This window comes from Dryobates pubescens, chromosome 1 (assembly GCF_014839835.1).
Source record: "Dryobates pubescens isolate bDryPub1 chromosome 1, bDryPub1.pri, whole genome shotgun sequence".
Classification (NCBI taxonomy): domain Eukaryota; kingdom Metazoa; phylum Chordata; class Aves; order Piciformes; family Picidae; genus Dryobates; species Dryobates pubescens.
The window spans coordinates 41,616,971-41,644,414 of NC_071612.1; the positions used below are offsets into that span (position 1 = coordinate 41,616,971).

At 44.0% G+C, this 27,444-nt stretch overlaps 2 protein-coding genes across 2 annotated transcripts in view; one reads left to right on the plus strand and one right to left on the minus strand.

Moving 5' to 3' along the window:
- Positions 1–12,591, plus strand: part of MCUB (mitochondrial calcium uniporter dominant negative subunit beta) — a 46,071-nt gene extending 33,480 nt beyond the window's left edge. The window contains exons 2-8 of the mRNA XM_054166275.1: positions 3,668–3,743; positions 4,120–4,287; positions 8,390–8,494; positions 8,699–8,859; positions 9,636–9,839; positions 11,373–11,489; positions 12,420–12,591. Of these exons, the coding sequence (XP_054022250.1) occupies positions 3,668–3,743; positions 4,120–4,287; positions 8,390–8,494; positions 8,699–8,859; positions 9,636–9,839; positions 11,373–11,489; positions 12,420–12,497 (909 nt within the window). The 3' untranslated portion in view covers positions 12,498–12,591. The remainder of the gene's footprint in view (positions 1–3,667; positions 3,744–4,119; positions 4,288–8,389; positions 8,495–8,698; positions 8,860–9,635; positions 9,840–11,372; positions 11,490–12,419) is intronic.
- Positions 12,592–13,701: 1,110 nt separating this feature from the next.
- Positions 13,702–26,991, minus strand: CASP6 (caspase 6). The gene is made up of 8 exons (XM_054174523.1): positions 26,587–26,991; positions 25,113–25,218; positions 23,134–23,176; positions 20,763–20,909; positions 19,690–19,766; positions 18,001–18,176; positions 15,714–15,867; positions 13,702–15,128 (listed from the first exon to the last, which is right to left on the minus strand). Exons 1-8 carry the CDS (start codon positions 26,989–26,991, stop codon positions 14,890–14,892), a joined length of 1,347 nt encoding a protein of 448 aa, XP_054030498.1. The 3' UTR covers positions 13,702–14,889.
- Between the last annotated feature and the right edge of the window lie 453 nt (positions 26,992–27,444).

Sequence of the window (27,444 nt, forward strand, 5' to 3'; positions counted from 1 at the left end):
AAGTAAAGTAGATACTCAAATTCACATAAAAAGAAATTAAATAACCTTCAAATACATGCTGAGTGCAGTCCAGTGCCTGGGGCATGTTGGATGATAGATACCTACATATTGATTGCAAAGTAACAAACCAAGTGTCTGTAAAAAAGTTAGTTCCTTAAATATATCACAGAATGGCAGGAGCTGGAAGGGACCTCTGAAGATCATCCAGTCCAGCTGCCCTGTATCTCCAAACAGGATCAGAATACTGCCAGAGATGGGGACTCCACATCTCTCTGGGCAGCCTGGTCCAGTGCTCTGCCACCCTCACAGGGAAAAGTTTTTTTCCTTACATTTAGATGGAACCTCCTGTGTCCCAGTTTGTGTCCACTGTCCCTTGTCCTGTCACGGGACGCCACTGAGAAGAGTGTGTCTCCATCCTCCTGACAACTGCCCTATAGATACTGATCAGCATTAATGAAATCCTGTCTCAGTCTGCTCTTTTCCAGGCTAAACAACCCCAGGTCTCTCAGCTTTTCCTCATTAAGGCAGCTGTTCCAGTTCCCTCATTACCTTAGTGGCTCTCCACTGTACCAGTAGTCCCTTGTCCTTCAACTGCAAGTCCTCTGAAGACAAACACCACAGTTGTTAGATTGAAGGCACTACCATGTGGTGCTCTACCATGGACTGTGCTCATCAGCGATTTCAGTCTTGTGGAAAACCAGATGACAGGCATGTTGAGTGTTGTCTCCCTGCTGCTTGGCTATGTGTTACTAAATGTTTTGCAGGTGTAGGTGCTCCTTGTAGATGGGGTGATAACTGGTGAGCTGAGTTGCATCCTTCTCTGCTCCAGGGGCAGTCTGTTGCTGTGCTGGAGAAATGGACAAGTTACCGCAGGAGTCCTAGCCCTGGGTGGCCATCTGGCATTTGTACATTCCTAGTGTCTCCCTTTTTAAAACAATACTCTTGTGTTTAAGATATTTTGCTGTTCAGTTTAGGTTTATGGCTGTCTTTGATGCCTGAGGATTACAATACACAAGTTTCTCAGTGTTTCAAACTCCCAGGATGGTTTATTTTCTTTATATCCTGAAAAGTGCTTGTTCCAGGGAGAAAGCTGGGGCGAGGTCAGCAACACTGAAACACACCCATTCCTTTTACAGATGGATTCTTCCTGTACCTTAATAATATATTCATATGCAAACAGTCAAACTTGTGATTGTTTAAACCCGAACCACATGGACATGGTGAGCAGTGCCTGCCATACTGAATGGGCAGAGGCCTCTTGCTCTTGTAGGTTTCCTTTTTCTGCCTTGGCAAAGGGTATCAGCTTGCAGACTCTTTAAATACTTTGGCCTTCAGATAGATGAGCTATAAAGCTCACCAGAGGGAGAATAGATCCTTGTCATCTCTCTCCACATCATTTTCCACTTCCCCCAACTATCCTATTTCAAACCCCAGGCCTTGGGGCCTTGGTCCAGCCCACGCAGAGTTTTTGTAACCAGCTTATTCAGGGGCGTGATTTCCCTTCCTACTTCTGCTGTTACCCTTGGCTGTGTGGGAGTCACTGCAAAAAAAAAAATAAAAATGTTCCTCTGCTTGTGCACAGGGACTAGTTATAGAAGCAGAGACTTTCGTATGGCAGTTGTTGCATCTTCCACAGTGCGCCTGGAATGCTTTAACTGCAGAGAATCATAGAATTGTTTCAGTTGGAAAAGACCTCTGCCATCACTGAGTCCAACCGTAGACCTAACACTACCATGGCCCTTAAACCATGTGCCAAAGTGCCATGTCTACATGTTCTTTGAACACCTCCAGGATTTGTGACTCCAACACCTCTTCAGGCAGTGTATCCCAATGCCTGACCACTTGTTTGGGAGAGTTTTTCCTAGAATCCAATCTAAACCTCCCCTGGTGCAAATTTAGGACATTTTCTCTTGTCTTATCACTTGATACTAGGGAAAAGAGACTGACCCCCACCTCATTGCCTCTTTTCAGGAGGTAATGAGAGTTGTAGAGAGCCGGAAGATCCCCCTCAGCCTCCTTTTAGTCAGAATAAACAACACCAGGTCCCTCAGTCTCTTCTAATATGACCTGTTCTCTGGGACCTTCACCAGCTTCCTTGCCCTTCTCTGGGCCTGCTGTAGCGCTTCAATGTCTTTCTTGTAGTGAGGGCCCCCAAACCCACAGTATTTGAGGTGTAGCCTCACCAGTGCTGAATACAGAAGGACAATCACTTTTCTGATCCTGCTGGTCACACTATTGCTGGTCCAAACCAGGATGCTGGTGGCCTTCTTGGCCACCTGAGCACACTGCTGGCTCATCTTTGGCTGGCTGTCAGTCAGCATCCCCAGGTCTTTCTTTACTGGGCAGCTTTGCAGCCACTCTGCCCCAAACCTGTAGGGTTCATGAGGTTCTTGAGACCCAAGTGCAGGACCCAGCACTTGGTGTAATTGAATCTCACAGAGCTGACCTCAGCCTGTTGATCCAGCCTGTCCAAGTCCATCTGCAGAGCCTTCCTACCTCTGGGCAGATCAACACTCACACCCAGTTTGATGTTGTCTGCAAACTTACTGGGGGTGTACCCAGTCCCCTCATCCAGATCACTGATAAAGATCTAAAACATGGCTCTAATCAGAGCAGTTTGTCTTCTCTGTTTTGACATGGCTGTGCTGAAGTGTCTTCAGGGTTCTCAGCAAGGAGTCTCAAAGGCATGAGCTTGGGAGCTCAACCACTCAGGTTCAAAAATCTGCTGCCATCCCTTTCGCAGAGCATAGGGGATACTTACTGCATCTGCGTGTGCCTCCTTCAGCGTGCTACCAGAGGCTTGTGGTGCTGTTAGTTGCAGCATCTCAGTTGGAGAGGAGGATGGATTTGGACTGGAGATTAGGAAGCAATTGTTTCCAGTGAGAGTGGTGAAGACACTGGAGCAGCATGCCCAGGGAAGTGGTGAATGCCCCCTGGAAGAGCTCAAGGCCAGTTTGGGTGAGGCCTTGAGCAGTGTAATCTGGTGGAAGGTGTTCTTACGCATGTCAGGGGTTTTGAAACATTAAGGTCTCTTCTAATCCAAACCATTCTATCAAACAGCCAGGTTTTGGCAAGCTACATTGTTGCTGTTGCCTTTTAACACCATGTGTTAAGCAGTTACCTTTTGACACATGGTATATAAATAGAAAGCCAAAGGGAGTGACCTCAGTCACTTGTGTTTCCTTGGAGGTCATGAAGAGTGCCATTCTGTTCATGATTCAGTAGTAAAAGACTTCACTGAAACCATGCCTGCTGCCTGTGGATTCTGAACTGCTACAGAACACTTCTGCCTTCAGGCACCACGGTTTTGCGAGCAGCTGATTTTTGGAGGAGCGGAGAGGGCTTTTTGTAAGAGTTGTGTAAAACACTACAGAAGTGCTTTTTTTCCCCTTTTCTTTTCCTCTCTTTCCCTTTTTTCCCTGAGTTATTTAAATCATACTAGACAAAATGTTTAACTATGGCCAAGACCTTAATATACCTTTGGAAATGTTTGTGCTTTTTCTAAGGATGGTTCTGTGCTTTACCTAGAAATTGTGAAGCAAGGGGTTTTCTTTAGATGAACAACTCTGCTGTGAGACCATACAGAAGCAGATCACTTCAGCAGGCTGGATGCTGCCTTTGAACAGATCATTCCTGCATCCTAACCTTTCCTGTGTTTGTGCTGCAGGTGCTGCTGTGGAGGTATGGTGGAGCTCGGAGAGGCTGGGAAGGAACACCTTACAGCACGCTGGTGCCATCTGATGGTAAGCTTTCCCAGCAGGTTTTCCCCATTCCCATCAATGCCAACAAGCTTTTATTTGTTCTGTGGGAGTGGGGCAAAGTGATATTACTCTATCTACATAGCTCCCAGAAATAGAAACAGAGACTTGTTTTGGTTGGAAGAGACCTCTAAGATCATTGAGTCCAGTCAGTGACCTAACACCACCATGGCCTTTAAACCACGTCCCAAAGTGCCATTGTCCACATTCACTGTATTCATCACAGAAACGTAGAATGTTTTGTGTGGTTTTCCATATGCATCCCCTGTTTTTAAAACAGCTTTTAAATTAAATGGCAACTTAAGATATGACACTTATTTTTCTTCTCTTTCCTCCCTTCCCCCCCACCTCCCCAAACCAGTAACCATTAATTACAGACATGGTCTTCCTGTGATAACTGTAACGCTGCCCACAAGAAGTGAACGCTGTCAGTTCACTGTTAAGCCAGCACTGACCACCGTGGGAGCATTCCTGCAGGATGTGCAGAGAGAAGATAAAGGAATTGAGAAGGCAGAGGTCTTTACAACAGGTACCTGACAGAATTTATACCTCCCTTTTCAGAGGGGCTCTCCTGAAGCACAAATTCAGTCCTCCGTTAGGTTTAGCATTGTTGCTGTTGGGGTCATTATTGAATGTTTCTGGGGTTTAAGTGGTGTTTCAGATGTAGATCTGAGCCTTCTTGGAAAGGTTGATGAAAAATGCAGAACTGGATATGTTACTGTTACCTTACTTATATCCCAGTAATGTCTTCTATTATTTTCTTCAGGTAGTTTCTCTTTGTAATGCTATCTTTAAATAAATGTCTCTCCTCTGGTTTCCTTGATATCTTTTTCTATCCTTGCCATGTATGATCAAGAGGACACAGCCTCAAGGTGCACCAGGGGAAGTATAGGCTAGAGGTGAGGAGAAAGTTTTTCACAGAAAGTTGTTGGTCATTGGAATGTGCTGCCCAGGGAGGTGGTGGAGTCACCGTCCCTGGAGGTGTTCAAAAAGGGATTGGATGTGACACTTGAAGCCATGGTTCAGTGAGTCATGAGGTGTTGGGTGGTAGGTTGGACTTGATGATCTCTGAGGTCTTTTCCAACCTTATTGATTCTATGATTCTTAAAGACAACCAGTCAGGCTCTTGAATGTGATGTCTGCCAGTTGCTCTGTGTTACCTAGAGCTGCAAGAATCTACTACAAACTTACATGGAAAATTTACTAGGAGCTAAGCAGCCAGGTAATTTGTGCAATGATAAAGGGCAACTTTTTGAGACTTTGAGCTCACAATCCCACCACTAGTGCTAAGCCATTACCACTAAACCACATCCCTAAGCACCACATCCATGTCCAGGGATGGTGACTTTACTATCTCCCTGGTAAACTTGTTCCAATGCTTGAAAAGCCTTTCTGTGAAGAAATTTTTGCTAGTATCCAACCTGAATCCAGTTGGTTAAATGAGTTTTCTATTTTATTTCCAAGACACCTTGGTTGGTATTTTGGCAATGCTTTCTAGTTTTCACACCAAAATCTTGCCACCTCTGTCCTGGTCCTAGAGAAGAACTCCATCTCAAAAGCAGAACTGAGATGAAGCTTTCTTGTCTGAATGTAGAGGAGGTACTTGAATTTGGCTAACTAAAAGCAACTGTTTCTTCCCTTCCCCTCTCACCTTCCTGAAAAGGAAAAGAGGGCACAAACCCCAAAAGGATAGCTACATTCACTCAAAGACTTATTTTCCATCAGGTAACAGATAAAGAGAAGAAAGGGTGGAGTCAAAGAATCATAGAATTGTCAGGAACTTCGGAGATCATCTAGTTCCATCCCCCCCCCCCACCTCCCAGGGCAACCTCTTCCAGTGTCTCACCACTCTCATGGTGAAGAACTTCTTCCTAACATCCGATCTGAATCTACCCACTTATAGATTTGCTCTATTCCCCCTAGTTCTGTCACTACCCAACATTCTAAAAAGTCCCTCATCAGCTTTCTTGTAGACCCCCTTAAGATCCTGGAAGGCCACAATAAGGTCTCCTCAGAGTCTGCTCATTTCCAGACTGAATAGCCCCAACCCAAGAAAATTAGTCCAAAGTTTCCTAGTGAGTACATTTGTAATGTTCTCTTTCTTCCTGGTTGATACTGCAGAGTGTTGCAGGGACTTTTAAAGGAACTGAAAATAGATTGATACTCCTAGAAGATCAGGAAGCCACAGATCTACAGGAAGCTGCTTTAGTTGCCTTTGAGACCACATTTAGCACATCAAGAAAACACTCCATAGAGCAGTATACTTCTGTCCTCCAGAGCAGTGGACATGTGGTCTCTGTGGATCAGAGCGTGTGCGTGGGCTTTGTGTCCACAGGATCTTTCATGTCATTTTGGATTTCTGAATGCTATGTCTGCTAGGCAGCAAAGGTAGAAAATTCTCTTGAAAAGTTAATTTTGTAAAAGACTCTTGTATGTTCAGAAGATAAGCAATGGTCAGTCAGCAGATGGCCTTCCCCTTGACAGGGAAGTTTTTGCCAAGAAGGATTCTTAGTGGGATGAGGCAGGGCCAGTCAAGAACATGTGCTGGCAAACAGTTAACCTCAGAGTACTGCTATCCTGCAGAGCCATTCATGACCAGAAGTGTTTGTGACTCACTACTGAGTCACATTCCTCTGTGCTAGGTCGGCAAGAGCTAACTGCTCACTCTGCTTCAGTGCAAACATTGGGTCACTTGTGAAACAAAAGATAGTTTCTGTAAGGAGCCTGCAAGTCTGATGTTTTTGGCATGGACAGGCAGCAGGTTCAAAAGTGGAAAGGAATTTGGGTGATTTTCACCTGGTTTCATCTGTTTGAACACACCCCCTCCCTTCTTTCCCCATCCTGACTTTGGACGAGAAACATTGTCTGCTTTGATTAAAGCAATGACTGTTAAACAGCTCTCTGGTCTGTAGGCTTCAAGTGTTGGGCAGTTTAGTGTCAGAGAACAGCTTAGATGTTTATTAGGAAATTGATACTGTAAAGAGAAACCAGTGGCAAAATACTGAGAGCTGAATTAAATTTTTATTGTTAAAGAAAAAAAGTATCACAAAGCCTTCATTTAGTTCAAATTCTTCCTCTGTGTCTTGGAGCTATTAAATGAAACCCAAGCTTAGCTGAAAGTATTGAGTGCTGTGTATGATGACTCACTTTCCTTTGCTGTTCATTTGATTTCGTCCTGCAAAAATTATGTAAGCAAAACCCACCCCTTTGTCCACATTTGAACACTTGTGTTTGGGTATAGGCAGGAAGGTAGCAGCTTATTGAAAGTCTGTGGAGTGTTTTCTAAAACAACTCTCTTGCCCCTAAACCTTTCTGCTTTTCAGTTAATGAGAGGTTGGACAGGTTAATAAATCTGTGTGGTATCACATCCAGATCAAGAAGCCTGACTGGCACTCCTGCTGAAATACATTTTTTGCTTAAATGTCACTTTATAAATGTCACTTCAATAATTCATATTCAAATGAGATTTGATGTTCTATTACACTGGGGGGGAGGGGGAGAATGAATGGATGGGCACATTAAAATTTCAGATTTTGGATTGCAAGTGGTAGCTGTTCAGGTTTGCTTTGCTGCCCACACAGAACAGATCAGGGAGCCAGCTGGTGCATTAGCTCACAGAGCTCTGTAGCGTCAGCCTCAGCAGGTGGGGTCTAAGGACAGAGTTCCAGTGAATAAATAATTGCAGGTGTGGAGCTGTCTCTGATGCCTTTCTGTCATGGGCACATAAGGCTAGGTGGAGGAGCTGGGGCAGCAGCACTGTGAGACGTATTTACATTAAAATCTTACTGTTTTGTAGCCTGTTCATTATTAATTCTGGGAGTAGAGCAGAGCTGCTGCTTCCCACCATTGCCCACCCCTTGGCAGGAGAAGGTGCCCTTTGTATGTATAGGGAATAAACACCAGGTCAAATCGTAGAACATTAGAGGTTGGAAGGGACCTCCAGAGATCATCAAGTCCAACCCTGCTGCCAAAGCAGGATCACCTAGGACAAGCCACACAGGAATGCATTCAGGTGGGTTTGGGAAGTCTCCAGAGAAGGAGACTCCATAACCTCTCTGGGTAGCCTGTTCCAGTGCTCTGTGACCCTCACTGTAAAGAAGTTTCTCTTCATGTTGAGGTGAAATCTTCTCTGTTCAAGTTTGTATCCATTGTTTCTTGTCTTATTACTGTGCACCACCAAAAAGAGCTTGGCACCCTCTGCTTGCCCCCCACCCCTCAGACATTGAAAGACATTGATCAGATCCCCTCTTAGTCTTCTCCAGACTGAACAGCCCCAGGGCTCTCAATCTCCCTTCACAGAGGGGATGCTTGAGTCCCCTAATCACCCTCATGGCTCTCTGTTGGACTGTCCAGCAGGTCTCTGTCTCTCTTGAGCTGGGGAGCCCAAAATTGGACTCGGTACTCCAGGTATGGTCTGATCAGGGCAGGCTAGAGGGGGAGAAGAACCTCCCACACTCAGTGTTGATGTCTTCCTCCTTGTTGTTTACTATCAATTCCCAGGTTTACTAAGAGCATTAATGATGTTTGGAAGGGTGCTCTCAAAAATCCTAGCACTTTTCCAAAGGGATATCAATCTAATACTTAAAATTGTTTATGATAAATTATTTAGAACTTAAATCTCTCTTCTGCAGATGGTAACAAGGTCTCTGATGCAACCTTGATGGAGGTCTTATTGTTGAATGACTTTAAACTTGTTATCAACAACACAGCATACAGTGTGTCACCTCCTGTAAAAGGTAAGAGCAATGCTTAGGAATTCTATCTTATTTCACCTAGGGGAACACAAGGGAGGTCTCAGGAAATTGGAACCTGTCTGGCGGGAAAAATGTGATTTCTTTACTGGTTTTGCCACTGGACTGCTCTTGGGAATCAGAGGTGGGGAAAAAATGAAGGAGAGCAGGTTCTTGAAATGTTTTATATGACCAACATTTTCCTTCCAGAAAAGCTGAGTAGTGAGCATGCTACTGAAATGGAAGATATCAAATCCTTGGTGCACAGGCTATTTGTGGCTCTGCATTTAGAAGATCACCAGATCAGGAAAGAGAGAGAATTGCTGCAGAAACTGGACCATCTGAAAGAAGAGCTGCTGCCTCTTGAACAGGTTGGAAAGCAGGGTTGTGGGTTTTTTATAACTCAGGAGCATTTCCTTTAGGAGCAAGTCCTGTGATAGAAGAAAACAAGTGTGAACAGCTGGGGTGTGTCTGGTTTGTTTGTTTTGTAGACAAACATCACTTCAAATGTCATTCAAACAATTTTCAGGTCAGTTCTTTTCCCTCCTGCTGTGTTGATTCTTTGGGTAGAAACCACACCATCTGATGAAAGCTGTCATGAACAAGTCTCAGCATGGCTAGTATTGGGTTTGAAAATGTGTTGCTCTGAGTTCTGAAAAATAAAAGTGGAGTGGAAATTATCTGTGGCTTAGGCTAAGGTCTTCTGTATCAGCAGTCATGCAGGTAATGGTTGCCAGTATCCAAGAAGGGAAGGTATTCATGTTGATCTAGGGCAGGCTAAGCTAACCCAGTATGAAAGGAGGAAGCCAGAAGCAGCCTGATAAAGGCTTTTCTTTGGCTTCAGACCTTCTTTGTGAGGACCAGGCTAAGAGTTAACCAGAGCAGCCTTTAATGTTAAATGGAAGTTCAGTGGAAAAACATCCCTCATAGTGGGAAGGGGAGATTAAAAGAAGGATTTCTTGATGCACAACAGCCAGGAGTTATGGTTGTCCTTGGAATTCAGTCCTGTTCTTTTCTTAGCAGGCTAAGTTGGTAAGAGGAGTCACAAAAGATGCTGAAAACAGATCTAGCCCAGCAGGAGAAAACATAGATGAGCAGCCTCTCATCAGAGGAGCACTCAACAGGTTTCTCTATTTCTTTTCCTTAGATGAAAGCCAGAATCATGGACAGTGCAGATGCCAAGACCTCCAGGCTTCTCTGGATTGGCTTAGCTCTGATGTCAACACAAGGGGGAGCATTGGCGTGGCTCACCTGGTGGGTCTACTCCTGGGACATCATGGAGCCAGTCACCTACTTCATCACTTATGGGAGTGCCATGGCTTTCTATGCCTACTTTGTGCTTACTAAACAGGTAAGTCCTCAGTTTGTAAATGCCTGGAGTGTTGAAAAGGAGGAAATACAACTCTAAAAATCACAGTGTTTGGGGTCTGATGGAAACACACTTCAGTGAGTAGTCTGGACATCAGTCCAGTGCAGCTGGATCTCCAGTGCAGCTGGATATGAATGTTTGTTATGGAAGACAGAGCCAGGTCCTGTTACACATGAGCTGCAGACCAGCTGCTGAGCATGACTACGATCTGTAAGATTTTCTAACCTAGTGATGAAAGAACTCTCTCCTTTTACATTTTTGTAGATCCCTTTGAATAGTAATTGGCACAGGGAGAGCAGCTAGTGGTGCTGTGCCACTTCGTGAACGTTGCCTTATAAAAGCAAATCACTGACCAGCAGCTTTTATCTGCTGGAGTTTATCTGTAATGGGTGCAGGATACCAAACATTTTGGAACCCTGGCAGTTGCATTACTGAAATATACCTAATTTAGTGCCTGAAAAAAAAATACTGCTTTGCTCTTTGTAATATGACTGCTTTTCTGTGACATTGAACAAATGGAATTAAATCTAGGACAGCTAAAGTGGAGCAGACAACAGGCATTGTTTAGAAGAAAAAGAGTTTGTTGAGCAACAAAATCCACAGGTCTTAACTGAGCTGCACAATACAGACTTGTCCTGAAATCCTGTAAGGTTTGGAGAAATGCTGCTTTTTCCTGGTTTAGCTCTGTGCTTTACTCCCAAAGTGGACATCTTGATGGTGTTGAACTTCCTGTGACACCAAACTGTTTGTTACAGAGATATGTGGAAGAGTAACCAGCACTTGCTTCCACGTTACCACTGGGTCTACAGACCGTGTTGAGATGTTAGTGAAAAGGGGAGATGTCTGTTTTTGTGAACAGCTGGCTCTGAATGCGAATTTTACTCCTCCTTACCGATTTTTAAGAACTAAGGCTTTCCTACTTTCTCTGAGTAGATAAAGACATTGCTACTTGGCATTTTTTAACAGCTGCTGATGTCATTGTTTGGGACTTTCATAGAAAGCTTTGGATTAGCAGGGACCTCTAAAACTCATCTAGTCCAACCCCCTCTGCAGTCAGCAGGGGCATCCTCAACTAAATCAGGTTGCCCAGAACTCTGTTGAGCCTCACCTTGAGTATCTCCAGGGATGGGGCCTCAACCACCTCCTTGGGCAACCTGTTCCAGTGTTCCATTTCCTTCATGGTAGTAAGTCTTTGAGAAATAGTAGCTGAACTGTCTCAGACTCCTTGGAAGTAGTGTCCATTGACTCAGGTGGCTCCAGTCATGAAAATCTGTATTATACTTGAAAAAAATCCTTTAAACTCCATAAAAATTATTCCCTGTGTATATCTGAAAGATGCTTAAGACCTGTTAGGGTAGCCTCCTAACAGAACGTGTGTGTGTGTATGTGTTGCACTAGATAAATCTTCCTGAAACAGGCTGAATTTCTATTGAAAACTCAATTCTGCAGATCATCTTCTGACCTCTACTCATTTTTCTGACTAACCTCAGATATATGCCCTGCTTTCTTCACCAGGACTACATTTACACTGATGCCAAAGACAGGCAGTTCCTCCACTACTTCTACAGGAAATCCAAAACCCAGCATTTTAACGTGGAACGATACAACAAGCTCAAAGAAGACCTAGCAGAGGTATTTAAATACAGCCCTTAAATAATGAGGTAGCCTCTGGTTTAAGACTTTTTTTTTCCTAGTAAACTCTTAAGCTAACAGAAAATTGACCTCAAGGTTTGCTACCTGCATTCAAAACAGGGCATTGCTTATCAGCCCACTTCCAGCTGTTCAAATAACCAAATGGTGTTTGCCACTGACATAGAAACTCCTGCAGTGAGTCAGCAGAGAGACCTTCACAAATACACTTTAAACCCAAGTCAATTTATCACTCTTAATTCCTCTCTTTTTGTATACTCTAATGGTAATTTTGGCCATTTTAATAGAATAGCTGCATTGCTTCTGGAGACAGTTTGCTGCACTGCTGTGATAGTAACAGTCTCCTCCCTTCCGTGAAAGGAAACTGTCTTCCAGAGTTCAGCATTTGACATCTTAATCCTATTCCTTAGGTAAAAGGCTTAGATTTACAGAATATGGGCAACTGCCTGGAAAAGGTGGGGTGTGCACCTAGGAGGAACCTTGTGGTCTTTAGGAAATCTCTAATTGCTTAGTTCTTACTCCACCAACCCTGTGTTGCATGTCCTGTAAAAGAAAATTTGAACTACCCCTAATTACAGCTCAAGAGCTTTGGTTCAGGGTATCATTTTCTGAGCCACATTTAACATAAGGATGTTTTTTTCAGTAGCCTGCAAATTCTGTAATTGGAATTTCAGGAAAATGAAACTTTGGGGTGTGGACAAGTGGGTGAAGTGGCAGGATACTTGCTTCTCTCTGGAGACCAGCTGAATGACCTGAGCAGGTCTGCAGGTGTTTAGCATCCTCCATTTGATTAGTTTGGCTTCTTGCATAAGGTTGGGGCATTCTAAGAAAGGAAAGATGCTGATTTGTGAAAAGGAGGATAAAACAGAGGGCTGCAGGTGGATGAACTCTCACTTTCTCTTGCACTGGCAGGCAGAAGAATCCCTGAGGCGTCTACGCCAACCTCTGCACCTGAGGCTTCCAATCCAGGAGCTCAATGACAAGGACTGACTTTGGTTTTGTACATATTACAACTGCCCTTTGAAAGCTGATACAAACCTTTAGTTACTCTACAGAAACTGGATATTTTTGACCACTATAATTTTGCCAGCTGCAATAAATATCTGTGAAAATGATTTGGTCACTCAGTGGTGTGGGTTTGGTGGTTGTTTCTTTTAAAGCCTTATGAAGAAGCTGCTGAAGCAAAGCTTGTCAAGGTATTTGTTAAATCTCAGTAAAATAAATCACAAAATGTTAGGGACTGGAAGGGCCATCAAGAGGTCATCCAGTCCAATCTCACTGCCAGAGCAGGATCAGGTAGGGCAGGTCACATAGGAACACATCCAGGCAGGTTTTGAGTATCTCCAGAGAAAGAGACTTCACAACCTCTCTGGGCAGCCTGTTCAGTGGAGGCATTCTGCCTAGTAAAATGATGGGGATGTTTCTAGAACAAGGACTGTCTCTTTAGTGCCATTTGGTCTCAGGTTGCACCCCAGGAGGTTTAGTTTTGGATATTAGAAGAAACTTCTTCACTGAAAGGGTTCTCAAAGGCTAGAACAGGGTCCCCAGGGAGGTGGGTGAAGGTGTTTAAAAGATGTGTAGATGTGGTGCTGAGGGATGTGGTTTAGCACCAGCCATGATAGAGGGAGACATAATGGTCAGACTTGATCTGAAAGTTCTTTTCCAACCAAAACAGTTCTATGATTTACTGTAGCACAGCAGTAGCTCATAGAATAATACTCTGCGTTGAGTATTAAAGACTTTTTTCCCCTTAAATGACTCTTTCCTTTTCCCTGACTCTCTGCATTGACTCTCTAGGTGCAACACCACTGATGGAGGTTAGACTTGCATCACAAGTAAGCTTTTTGTAGTAAATATTGCTGCAAAAATCAGACGTATCAAATTCATTTGCTATAAAATCAATTCCATTTCACTGCTGCATTTTATTGAAAGACTTTATCAAAACATTCAAACATACATGACTAAAAAAGCTTAAAAGGAGCCATAGATTTAAGTAGTAGCCAAGACTTAGCATCTACACCTCAGAACATGGTATATGCAAAGATTTAACTAAAGCAAAGCCAGTAAATTGATTTTATACCCAGGAAAGCAGCTTAAGACACTTTTCTCAGCTTGAGTTCTCCATTGTTCCCCAGAGTTAAGCATATATACCAAAAAATGTAAACAGTAATAAATGAAATCCTGGAAAATGGAAATCACTGATGCTGCAGTAGGAATGGTCCTATGGTGACAACTCTCTTTTATGCACATATATCTCTGTGGCTAGGAGAAAGAGGCTGACCCCCCACCAAACCCTGAAATATGAGGATTCCTAGAATGGCTTAGGTTGGAAGGGACCTCAGAGATCCATTTCCCCATTCTTCCTACAACCCTGTATAACTCTACTCTCACTCAGCTTCAATCTATTTCCCTTTGTCCTGTCTCTAGACACCTTTATGAAAAGTCCCTCTCCAGCCTTCCTGTAGGATCCCTTCAGATGTTGGAAGGCAGCTCTAAGGTCCCCATGGAGTCTTCTCCAGGCTGAACAACCCCAGCTCCCTCAGCCTGTCCTCAGAGCAGGGGTGCTCCAGCCTGTGGATCATCTTTGTGGCACTGCTCTGGACTCACTCCAACAGTTTGGATATGTTGTACTTTGCAGAACTGCCTAAAGGTGTCCCAGCAGTCATCAGTGAGCCTGGAAGCTTGGAATGATTTTGCTTTAGCTTTGGTGAGCTTACCTAACGTGATGCTAAGCAAGCTGTACCTAGTCTTATTTCACTACTGCTTGCTTTTCCCCCAAAAGCACCAGCAAGCTCTAATTGTGCCCCAAACGTAAATGATGTGCAAGCAAAAACAAGCCCTTTTTCCATATCAGTGCTACAAGTGTGCACAAGAAATTAGGCTCCTTTTTAGTGTTGATTGAAAATAAAAAAATAAATCTAAAAAGCTCAATAAATCCACAAAAAATTGGAGAGTGGATCTTGCTGTCCACAGCTTTTAAAAGATGCCCTGTAAACTGTGCTCTTGGAGCAAGACAGGCTGATCTAATGCAACCATTTGAAATGTTTTGGAAATGCTAAAATGTGCTATGGTTAGATGGCAATCAAGCAGAAAAGGGGGGAAAAAATCAAGATTACCAATTTCAGTAACATCTGAGCACCTTTTATGTTTTTGCACCAACTTCTCCCAAATTCCCTGAGATGGACAGAGTGGCAATATTAGCCTTAAAATTGCTTCAAGATTTGAGAAACTACTGATGTACACAAACTCTTTAACACCTGATCCCACTGTTTTTACAATCAATCAATCTTGTGGAGTCTTAGTCTCAGGAACTAAGATGGTGTGGGTTTTTTCCTCTCCTGCAGCCAGCACTAGTTAATGGCTGTCATTGGTTAATAACAGTCTACTTAGATTTTGGATGAAAATACAATTTTTTAGTTAACATTGAGGCAAAACAAGGAATCTGCTTTTTTCCTACAGCACTGATGTCCCTGCACACATCCACTCTGCGATGAGATACTTTCCTGTTCACAACAGTGAGCAGCTCTGTGAACTCCAGGGATGAGCCGTGCTTCCTAAGCGCCTCACACAGATCTTGAATGTACCAGGAGCCATTGACAGTTTCACGATGAGAGTAGTAACCTATTGCACAACAGGAACAGAAAGGTGTATCCAAATGTAAGTAGTGATGCCACTGGGAAAGTGTTTCTCAGTTCCTGCTCACAACCTGCATCTGTAAGGGCTTTTACTAGTGGGTGTAAGTCTTTCTTTGCCAATTATGTCATTCCACTGGAAGTTGTAGATGGGAAATGGCTTTGATAGTGCTCAGCCAAGAGAAGCACAGCTCAGGGACTGGTAGCTTACAGGATTTTATCTGTGCAGATGAGATTGAAGACGAGACATGTGAAGGACTAGGAAAGAAAACCATGGAGCACAGGGAAATTTGTAAGCAAACCAGAATCCTCTGAAAAAGATGGGAACAGAATGCTTGCTGTCAGCAGACAGGTCAGCAGCAAGATTGGTGAGAATGCTTCTGCTTGACAAGTTTAACTACAACCTTGATGGTTTATTTTCACATTGTCCTTAATGTGTCAGGCTCTTTCTCAGAGATGTCACTTTTCAGGCATGTCAAATGGATGCCCTGGAACTGTTATTGTTATTTTAACTGCAAAATGAAGAACGTTCAAGATGATTACAGTGAAGTTCCAGATGAATATTAGAACTTACCTTGTGCCACAGAGTAGCACATGATAAAATCTGCACCAGCAGGCAGGGTATAGACACCAGCTGCATCCACTTCAGTCTCATTGACAATGGAGTCGGTGCTGTCTGTTGAATCATGAGCAATAACTGGGTCATCATGTTTGTCACCTCGGCAAGCCTGTGGGTGAGAAGTTTTGGTGTGCTTTCACCTCTGCCTTAGTGTGATACTTCTGACACTAACCAGAGGGCCCTTCAGTTCAGTCAGGTGTTCCATGTTACCATGAGTTTGGATTCATAAAGGTCCATTTACTTACTTCTCTGTCAGTTAAAATACTGGTGATGAAAGCTCTGAGATGATCACAGAATCACTAAGATTGGAAAGGACCTCTTGAGATCACCTAGTCCAACCCCCTTGCCTAGAGCAGGCTGTCCAGGACTATGCCCAGTCAGTCAGCTTTAGAGATGTTCACAGACAGAGACTCCATAATCTCCCTGAGTGACCTCTTCCAGTGTTTGACCACTCTCACAGTAAAAAAAGTGTTTTTCTGTGTTGAGATGGAATTTTGTGTTTTAATTAGTGCCAGCTGACATCCTGTCACTAAGCACCAGTGAAAAGAGCCTGCCTCCCTCTTCTTTATTCCCTCCCACCAGGTGTTTATGACATTGGTAAGATTCCCCTGAGCCATTTCCTCCAAGCTTAAGAGTCCCATCTCTCTCAGCCACTCCTTACATGAGAGATGCTCCAATCCCTTAATTATCTCTGTGGCCCTTTTCAGGACACTCACTCCAGCAAGTTCATAGTTTTGTTGTACTGGGGAACCCAGAACTGATCACAGAAGTTCAGATGCAGCCTCACCACTTCCGAGTAGAGGACGAATCACCTCCCCTGGACCTGTTGGCAAGGCAGCATTGAAGCACAGCCATCATTACATGCTGTGACACTTCTGCTCTTAGTTCAGTCTCAAATGTTAGTTGAAGGAGAGTTTTGTGGTGAGAAGCCAGTGAGTGAGCCCAGTATTGTCAGTGTTGCAGAAAGGCTCTACATGGATGATAAAAGGGTAAGAACACACAGAGTAGGTAAGGAGCATTACTTCAGAGTGATCACTAAGGAGAGAAACATGAAAATCATTTTTCCTTTACAGTAATGAAGTTCCATCCTTGCTGTTTCCTCTGATTTCCAAAGATTAAGACAATTGTGCTGTAAAAGAACTCAGATGAACTGAACTAAGTTAATTTACTTTTTGATGAGTAGATATTTAAAATATTCCCAGGTACTTAAAATATGCAAATACTTTTCTATCCTTGGGACCTGGTTTAAAAAAAAGTATTAAAAATGAAAGCTGAATGAGTCCTAATGGAAGTTGAATGCACAATGTGCTGATTCTTGAAGTGGCCTTGTGAATCTTAGAATTGCTCTGCAAACTACTACAGTTATAGTCTGCTGAACGCCAGGTTCTCATCTAGCTTTGCTAATTGTAATCTGGATAAAGATGGGATAAAGCCCTGTGTAACCTGGTTTGACCCTGTAACTGACTGCTTTGAACAGGAGGCTACCAGAGATCTCCTGAGGTCCCTCCCAGATTTCATTATCCTGTGAACCAAGGAGTAAACCAGGAAGCTACAGGTGGGCTTTATTTGACTGCTTAGCACAAACAGTATTTCTGAGACCACAAAGCCTTACATTGATTCTTTAAACTCTGCAGAGATGCCAACTGTTGGTCATGGACACAAAAGAAGCAAAATGAATAAACAGACCAAAAACATCACCGCCACCACAAAAATATAAAATCCCACAAATAAACCCAATTTCTGTAAGGATCAACTAAAGGGACCTGCAAAAAAGAAGTGAAGAAAGGAGGTTTGTTACCCTCCTATGGCCTAGCCTAAGGCTGTGAGGTGTGAGCAGTAGGAAGTAAGCTGAGGCTGTACACAACAAGTCATAGTCTTTTCTGCTGTTAGACACTGACAGTCAGCCTAACATGGGCTTCACTTGGGTTGCTCTTCATAGAATTGCTGCTTATGAGATGCAGCTAGAATTACATATTAATACCTGTGTGCATATTAAAAAACAAAATCCCCAAACAAACAAAACCCCAAACAAATATACAACCCTCCCACCCCCCAAAAAATAAAGAAACAAAACATGTAAGAATCCTTGTCTTAAATGCCTTTAGGGAACAGTTTTCCACACCTTCTTTCTGAAAGATGCAAAAACCTTCCCTTAGGGACTGTATCAGGAAAACTGCCTTCTCAACTACAAGACACCATAGGTCAGTATTAACTCCACTGGATTCAGAAACAAACATCTTACCTGGATGATAAATATCTTCGGTTTTCCTACCAGACTCTGGCACTTGTCTCCTCTGAACATGTCTGTGATTGTCTCAATTTTGATTTGGGCATCATATGCATAAACATAATCATTCTCACCATGACTCAGGAACACACAAACAAAGCAGTCAGCATTCCTGTGGTCATCCTTAGAGGCTGAAATAGTCAAGTGGTGTTTAGATGACTTAAAGAGTGATCTTCAGGTTTGCAAAACATTTTAAATTTGCATTGTATCAGTTAACCTCCAATCAGTCCTTTTCCAAATAAACCTTATTTTCAAGTAATGAAACACTGCAGAGGTTTGCAGGTGCAATGATTCAACATGGCCAAAAGTAAAGGCCTCTAAAAGTAAAATGAATTGGCTACAGGTGGCTTGGATGGGTGGACACTTTGCTGTATTGAGAACTGTCTGGATAGCTGGTCCCAGAGAGTGGTGGTGAATAGAGTTAACTCCAGTTGACAGCTGGTTACAAGTGGTGTTCCCCAGGGCTCAGTACTGGTGCCAGTTCTCTTTAATGTCTTTGTCAATGATCTGGATGAGGGGATTGAGGGCACCCTCAGTAAGTTTGCAGATTATACCAAGCTGGGTGGGAATGTTGATCTGCTTGAATGTAGGGAGGCTCTAAAGAGGGATCTCAACAGGCTGGATCGATGGGCTGAGGCCAGTTGTATGAGGTTCAACAGGGCCAAGTGCTGGGCCTTGCCCTTGGGTCACAACAACCCCATGAATACTTCAGGCTTGGGGCAGAGTGGCTGGAAAGCTGCAAAGCAGAAGAGGACCTGGGGGTGCTGGTCAACAGCTGGCTGAAGATGAGCCAGCAGTGTGCCCAGGTGGCCAAGAAAGCCACCTGCAACCTGGCCTCAATCAACGATAGTGTGACCAGCAGGACCAGAAAAGTGATTGGCCCCTGTACTCAGCACTGCTGAGGCCACACCTTGAATACTGTGTTGTTTTAGGCCCCTCACTGTAAGAAAGGCATTGAGGTACTGCAGCAGATTTAGAGAAGGGCAATGAAGCTGGTGAAGGGTCTGGAAAACAGGTCTTGTGAGGAGAAGCTGATGGAACTGTTTAGTCTGGAGAATAGGAGGCTGAGCAGAGACCTCAATGCACTCTACAACTCCCTGAAAGTAAGTTGTAGTGAGGTGGTGGCTGGTCTATTTTCTCTGGTAAGAAGTGATAGGAGGACAAGAAATGGCCTCAAGCTGCACCAGGGCAGGTTTAGGTTGGATATTAGAAGAAATTTGACTGAAAGGGTTCTCAAACACTGGAGTAGGGAGGTAGTTGAATCCCCATCCCTGGAGATATTTAAAGGCACAAAGATGTGGTGCTGAGGGACAAGGTAGAATTAGATGAACTTGTTAGTTGGACTTGATGAACTTGAAGGTCTTTTCAAAATGAAGCAATTCTATGAGTCTAAAATGAAGATTGCTATAACTTCTCCCAGCTGCAGGTACTTTCTCTCAGCTCTTAGTGCCTTCATTAGCTCTCTTCACAGAAGCTTCATTTACATTACAACACAGTAATTTGAAGTCTAAGTCCTTCAAATGCTAAACAACTTCCTTCTGCACAAAAACTATTTTACATTTAGATGAACAGAGAGAATGGAAGAAAAGATACCTGGCAATTCTGCTTCAAATAGTTAGACATAACCAAAACACAGTCTCCTACCTTTATAAATTTCCTGCAGTACATCTTCTGCTTTTAGATCATCAAAAAGTCTGACTTCAAATCCAAGGTCTGTCAAACTAGAGTTAAAATACATCAGTATTAGTTAAAAACTTTGCTCAAATTGTGTCTCAGTTTCTGAGAGAATGAATATGCATATTTATGCATTAGTTACAGCCCCTCCCCCCTCCCCAGGTTGATTCTGAACTCAAACCAGTATCAGGTGCAGGTGTAATAGCTAAAGTTACTTCTAAGAGTTTGTTCTAAGAGAGCTCTGGACTCACTGAAATCACAGGACTCTGTCCCAGCAGTTTCTGTGACTTGAAGAAATGTGCCTTGAAGCTATATTACCATGGTGTGACCGTTTTAGGCTGTGCCTTTAAGAAAGGGACAGTTGCTGGAACACTCTGGCTGGATGTTTTGAAAACAAAGATATTCTAAACGAATTTCATTGGTAGATAGGTAAAATGCAACTTTAAGTTTTAGTTCAGTTTGAATCTCAGTCTCAGTTCTGTCTTTTTCAGCCTGTCTGTTTCAGTCTCTCTCTGAGCAACAGCTGTGCGGGAGGGAGTTAACCTTGAACTAACAGATAAGAGACTAATTCTTGCATGTGCTTTGAGCTAACAGAATTTCCTCCTTAATAATTACCTTTTCTCTCTCTCTAATCCTTTTTGGGAAAAAAGGGAGGTAGGGGGAGAGAGAGGGAGGGAAGGGGACCCTCCTGGCTGGAGGAGGGAGTTTTGTTCTGTATTACATTCTTTGCTGTATATCTCTGTATATATTGTAAATACTGTATATTGTGTATATATCCATCTGCATTTCATCCTGCTTGTAAATATAGCTCTTACCCATTTTCGCTTCTCTGACTGAGTTAGCTGTGTTTTCTTTGTGTGTGGGAGAGAACTGAACTTTCTCTCACCACCACACATGGCTTTCTTTCCCAAGGTTCCATAGGTTCTTATGCCTTCAAAATCTTTTGTTCTATGCTTAAACATAAGATTTAGGAAACTGCTCATTTGACCATGATTTCTTAAGTTTAACTTTTAAAGCTTTAGTAGAGAAACCAAGTTTCTTACCTGCGTTTCAGATTGTTTCTGTCTGCAAGAGTCCCACGTCTGTCTGGCAGCCTTAGATGCCAAAAAAAGTGTTCATGATTGAAGATTAAGGCAATTCCCCTTCTTTGGTGGTTCATTTTGTATTGCACTGCAGGATCCAGTGTTTGCCTGTTGCCAGAGATGCAGAATATTCTTGGTTAATAAGTTCGTAATTTATTGAGCTGCCTTCCAATATTCCTAGAAGCTGAGATTTTTTTAAAATGACTAGAGACCTGAAGGATCAAATTACAGAAGACATCATAATATGCAGTATTTTAGGAAAAGCCTTTATCATTAGATCTTTTTGAAAAGCTTGGGCATGTTAAGTTAGTAAAAACAAATGCTGGGTGTGTACTAGGCCTTGTCAGGGTAAAGGGAACAGTGTTTGTATTTTCTCATTAGTAACAGTAACAGTGTGCTTCAGTCTGGGCTTTAATTCTTCATGTTTTACTTCAGCCAATGTTTCATTACCCTTAGAGTAAAACATTTCTTCATTAGATCTAGTTTTGATCTCCCTCTATTAGTTTAAAACCATCACCCCTTGTCCTATTACAACAGGCCCTGCTAAAATGATTGCCCCCACCACCACCACCCTTAAGTACTGGAAGGCTGCAGGAAGATCTCCATGGAGCCTTTTCTTCTCCAGGCTGAACAACCCCAGTTCTCTCAGCCAGTTCTCATAAGAAAGGTGCTCCAGCCCTCAGTTCCCATCTATGACCCTCCTCTCAACCCAGTCCAACAAGCCCTTATCTTTCTTGTGCTGAGGATTTCAGAGCTGGACACTTTTTTCCAAGTCAGATCTCATGAGAGCAGAGGGGCAGAATCATCTCTCTCAACCTGCTGGTTGAGCTCTTTTTGATGCCGCCCAGGATGCGCTTGACCTTATGGGCTACAAGCAAACATTGCCAGCTTGTGTCCAGCTTTTCGCCCACCAGAACCCTCAAGTCATTCTTCACAGGACTGTCCTCAATCACATCATCCCCTAGCCCCAGCCTTGGTGCAGGACCTCCTGCTTACCCTAACACTGAAGGACAGTGTTGAAGGAAACAACAAATGACCTACTCAGCTTCAAGCAGAGGACTTCAGACTATCATGACAGCAAATGTATGGAGCACCTGTGTGTTTGAAGTAGCTTTCAGCAATTTTGTTGTTTTATGAGCAAAACACAACATACAAGTCTGTGATAGTTTACAACAGACTGTGTACACTTGGTGAAAAGGTTGTTTCCAAGTATTGGAATGGCTCTATTTCAAGAGACAGTGGCAATCTTGTTGCAATTCTAGGCAGAAAACAAGAAAAAAAATATTTCTGGCAGTAGACAAGGCCAGTGCTGAAGGTGCACAGGGCAGTGCAGGTTACGCTGGCTTAGGACTAGTTCTAGTCAGAGCTGTCATTTTTGCCAGGTCACTGTTCTTGTTCCTGCTATGGAATGTTGAATTTTGGTACAGTTGGTGGGACAACTTGCTTAGAATATTTGCACACAGACATTACTTAAAACTTCTCAGCTTCATCAGCAAAATGCATTTGTTTCACTACAAAACAGACAGAGTTATCCATAAACTATTTGTGCTTCTCCACTGTTATGAGCAGCCCCTAGTAAAACAGCCTTCTGCAGCAACATCTGCTTAAGAATTCAAACAAGGAACAGGAATTCTGGATTCTGATTTCTACAAGGTTAGCTGGATAACCAACCAAAACAGTTAAGTAGAATGTTTTATCACAATCTTCTCAGCTGAAGTACTTGACATGGTAAAATGCAAAGATCATAACCGTTAGCCCTGTAATGCTGAACGGTGTTTCACCTGCACCAGCCTTTATTTGGATCTTGGCAATATATCTTCCTTAGGATTTAGTTAGACATATGGCCAATAAGGATTTTGGACAGTTAGGTCTCTAGATCCTATGAATGACCACTAAAGATTGGTTCACTAAAGGTTCTCCCTTTGCTCAGTTGTATTCATTGAGTGGGTGAGGCAAAGGAGGTTATCAGGCAGGTAGTTTACATTTTCCAGGGCTATATGATTAAGGCAAAGTAGGAAAAATTCACTGCCCCATGGTCCTATTCACCCTCCTTCCAGAGGAATATATTCCTGTGCTACACTCTGTCACTAAGTATGCCCAGCTGTACCTTTGACTGATAGTGGTTTTGCTACAGTCTCTGCACATTGCCTAACTCTTCTGCATGCCTGCATGATAAGAAGGGTGATTCTACCTCTGGTGTAGCTAAAACTAGAAATGTGTTCTGTAAGTGGGTGGAGTTGAATAATCCAGTCACATTCTTAACAAAAATCAGAAAAGCCTGCATTGGCCTCAATGCTGTGGGCCATCTCTGTCACTGCCATCAGAACTTTACCTTATATCAAGTGCATCTACTTCTGTGATGTTTTCATTTCCATCTGTAAGGGAGATCAAAAAAGTAATTTAGCCACTAAGTCATTCATCGAAAAGAAACAATTTGAACTTGTGCATCCAGCCTTGAAGTTCAGCTGTTAATATTAACCAAAAGTTCATTCACACAGCAGGTAAGCAGGCATGCAGTTCAACAGCTTCATTAGCATTTGTGTGATCCCACAGCTTTCAGAGCCTGTTCTTAAAGTTTTGACTCCAACTTTCTGAATTTTAGGTGCTTGAGATGTGTATTTTATATCTGTGTATCTATACATAAAATCACAATCTCTGAATATATCTATAACTAGCTAGCTGGCTGTATTTATTTAAACAAAGTCTTTAATTCGATAGTTATGATAGATAATAGTTATGATAGACAATAAAAACCCACACTGTTGTTTATTTCACTAATGCTGCTAATGTAAAACTGAGCATTCTTTTTGAGGCTGGATACAGAATATGAATCATAGAAGGTATTTTAACAGTATGCATAGATAATGACAATTGAGAAGATGCAAGATTTAGACCTTTTCTTCTACAAAATCATATAGACATTAAGTTACTCCAGTGAATGAATGCATATACAGGTAGCACTGTGGGAACAAGAAACATGCATGTCTTGGGAGTGTACAGAACTAAAGACCTGCAAATGGTTAGGTCAAAATAATTACTTCTTTTGATTAAACATCTCACTGGGCTATAAAATCAAAGCTTTTGCTGTTACTGGTGAATACTGGTGGACGTGGGGAGGCCTGTGGATGTGGTCTACTTGGACTTCAGCAAGGCCTTTGATACCGTCCCCCACAGCAAACTGCTGGCTAAGCTGTCAGCTCGTGGCTTGGACTGCAACACTCTGTGCTGGGTTAGGAACTGGCTGGAGGGCTGAGCCCAGAGAGTGGTGGTGAATGGTGCCACATCCAGCTGGCAGCCGGTCACCAGTGGCATCCCCCAGGGATCACTACTGGGCCCCATCCTCTTTAACATCTTCATTGATGATTTGGATGAGGGGATTGAGTCAGTCATCAGCAAATTTGCAGATGACACCAAGCTAGGAGCAGATGTTGGTCAGTTAGAGGTAGAAAGGCTCTGCAGAGGGACCTCGACCGACTGGGCAGATGAGCGGAGTCCAATGGGATGGCATTTAACAAGTCCAAGTGCCGGGTGCTGCACTTCGACCACGGCAACGCCATGCAGAGCTACAGGCTGGGGTCAGAGTGGCTGGAGAGCTCCCAAACAGAGCGGGACCTGGGGGTGCTGATCGACAGCCACCTAAACATGAGCCAGCAGTGTGCCCAGGTGGCCAAGAAGGCCAAGGGCATCCTGGCCTGCATTAGGAATAGTGTGGCCAGCAGGAGCAGGGAGGTCATTGTGCCCCTGTACTCTGCATTGGTTAGGCCACACCTTGAGTACTGTGTCCAGTTCTGGGCCCCTCAGTTTAAGAAGGACATCAAGACACTTAAACGTGTCCAGAGAAGGGCAACAAGGCTGGTGAGAGGCCTTGAGCACAGCCCTGTGAGGAGAGGCTGAGGGAGCTGGGATTGTTTAGCCTGGAGAAGAGGAGGCTCAGGGGTGACCTCATTGCCCTCTACAACTACCTGAAAGGTGGTTGTAGCCAGGCAGGGGTTGGTCTCTTCTCCCAGGCAACCAGCACCAGAACAAGGGGACACAGTCTCAAGCTGCGCCAGGGCAAGTTTAGGCTTGAGGTGAGGAGAAAGTTCTTCACCGAGAGAGTCATTAGTCATTGGAATGGGCTGCCCGGGGAGGTGGTGGAGTCACCATCCCTCAAGGTCTTCAAGAGGAGATTGGATGTGGCACTTGGTGCCATGGTCTAGTCATGAGGTTTGTGGTGACAGGTTGGACTCGATGGTCCTCGAGGTCTCTTCCAACCTTGGCGATACTGTGATACTAACTACCACACTACAAAGACAATACACTATACTGTACCTGTGGTGGTTAATGGTGGTCTGCCGTCCAGCTGAATATGGCCTGCAATTATAAGAGAAAATAAGTCATGTACACTTATTTTGCAAACTGCTTTGTATATACCATACTACCCTTTCACATCCGTTTTTCACATTGGATTAAAGCCTTTTGCAAAATAAACTAACAAAGCTATGTATTGATAGAGGAGAAAAGTTCCTAAAGACATTAGAATAAGCTTGTAGAACTCTAGACTTAAGGAGCTGTGAAGTTGAACACCACAGCGCAGGGGGAAGGGAGGCTCAAAGGAAGTCACAAGCTTCTAAGCGTTCTTATTCACATGCAAACTTCCCATCACCAAACATTCATCACTTCAGTTTTATCACTAGTGAATGCACCAAAGAAGCACAAAAATCTGTTTCAGTTCGCTTAAAACTTAACACATAGGTCAGGATGATTCTGAAGTGTTGAAAAATTCCTGTAGATAGAATGTAGCAACACCACCTGTGCCTGCTGATAATAGAAACCAGAGATCTTTCAGAATGCATCTGTAGACTTCAATTTACACTGTATCTTATTTCTATTTGTGCACCTGAGACCTGGCTTATGCCTCAATTTAAAGCAGGGATGGTGGTAATCTACTCCCCCAGAAACCAATACTCCCCCAGAAACCAATAGACTATAATGTTCTAATAATCAAATTTCTACAAAGAATTATAGATTCATAGAATGCTGGGTGTTGGAAGGGACCTCCAGAGATCTAAGCCTTGCCACATAGACACAGGAAGACCAGACTTCTGGGCCAAAGGAAACGGGGAAAGATGGTTTTCCTGTTCTTTTAATCCTGTTTAGTCAGTACCTGGACTTTACCTTTTCACTGTCGGTATCATACTGCAGCTTCATTCAAGTAAACACTACTTCAATTAATATTACAAAATGCTTGTTCTAAAACCTCGATTGCTGTCAATGGGACTACGTAGATTGTATCTTGTTTTCCCTTCCCTTTACGATGCTGTCTTTCTTCTGTGTTGACAAACAACCCCCTTCCCCCGCTCTCGCCCCTCCCCACGCCCCGTGTCCTATGTCCCGGCGCAGCTGGGCTCGGGCTCTCTGTCGTTAACCCTCGACCCTTCTTCATTTCCTCAGCTGTGGCAGAACGCGGCGCAGGGCTTTCCCCTCGGCGGGCTGCGAGGCATTTAAACAACACCTACTTCCGCCATGGCTGCGCCCGCGCTGTTTCCCTTCTTTCTTTCCGAGGAACCGAAGGGCCCTCTCCCCACAGCTCCTTGTAGCTATCCCCTTCCCCCTCTTCTTCTTCTCCGGGGGACGATGGACTCCGTGTCAGCTCCGGGTGCCACAAGCCGAGTCCAAACTGTCGCCAAGGGCATGGTGGGCAGCCCAGACCGTGAGAGGGCCCCATGTTAGCAGAGGCTTCGGCAAGCTCCGAACCGTGCAGGCCGCCGCAGGCCCCGCTCGGTTGCCCTTGTCGCCCACCTACCTGCCGGACTCCGCCGCTCCGAGCCCGACATGCTCGCGTACACAGGCGCTCCCGCTCCGCGCCGGACGTGTCTTGCCTTGCCTTGCCTCGCCTTGCCTCGCTTCGCCGGCCCGGCCCGCCTCCTCGGCCCGGCCTGCCCCAAGCACACCCTCCGGCGGTGACAGCTGCCTCTGTGAGGAACGGGGCGGGAGATGGAAGAAAGCGCTGAGGGGCCGCGGGCGTCCTAGAGGCAGCGGTGGCAGCAGCAGGATGCGGCACCACCCCTGGCTGCAGGGGCCCCAGGCCTCCCGGGGCTGCAGCCTGAAAGCAAGGTAAGGTAAACCCATAGTGCTCGTGGCTGCCTGCGGGGCCGGCTGCCCTAGGCTGAAATTCAGCCGGATGGTGGCGTCTTAAAGTTTCTTCCATTAACTTTTAAGTTTGTCGTTGTCTTACTGTCATCGTCTGTATTCCTGGGATGTGTAATTTAGTGACCGCGTTTCATTAACCGCGCTGCCATAGACAAAGGTATCGTTGTGAAATTGGGTGAGAAGCTGTTTGCTGAAGTGAGGTTTCTCAAACCTGTCCTTGAAGTCTGATTAAAGGCACACACAGCTTCCTTTGCTGTAAGACTGCTGTTACTCAAAATGCATTTTCATTTGGACACCTACAGATAAATCTTTAGGAAATTTGGATGTAGATAGAATCACGACCTTTAGGCTCATGAAGTCAAACCGTTCTCTAAATCTACCTGGTCTGGTGCTAAACCACATCCCTCAGCACATCTCTGTCTCTTTTAAACTGCTCCAGAGATGGAGACCCAACTGCTTCCCTGGGCAGCTTGTTCCAGTGTTTGAGAAACCTTTAATTAGAACATGATAC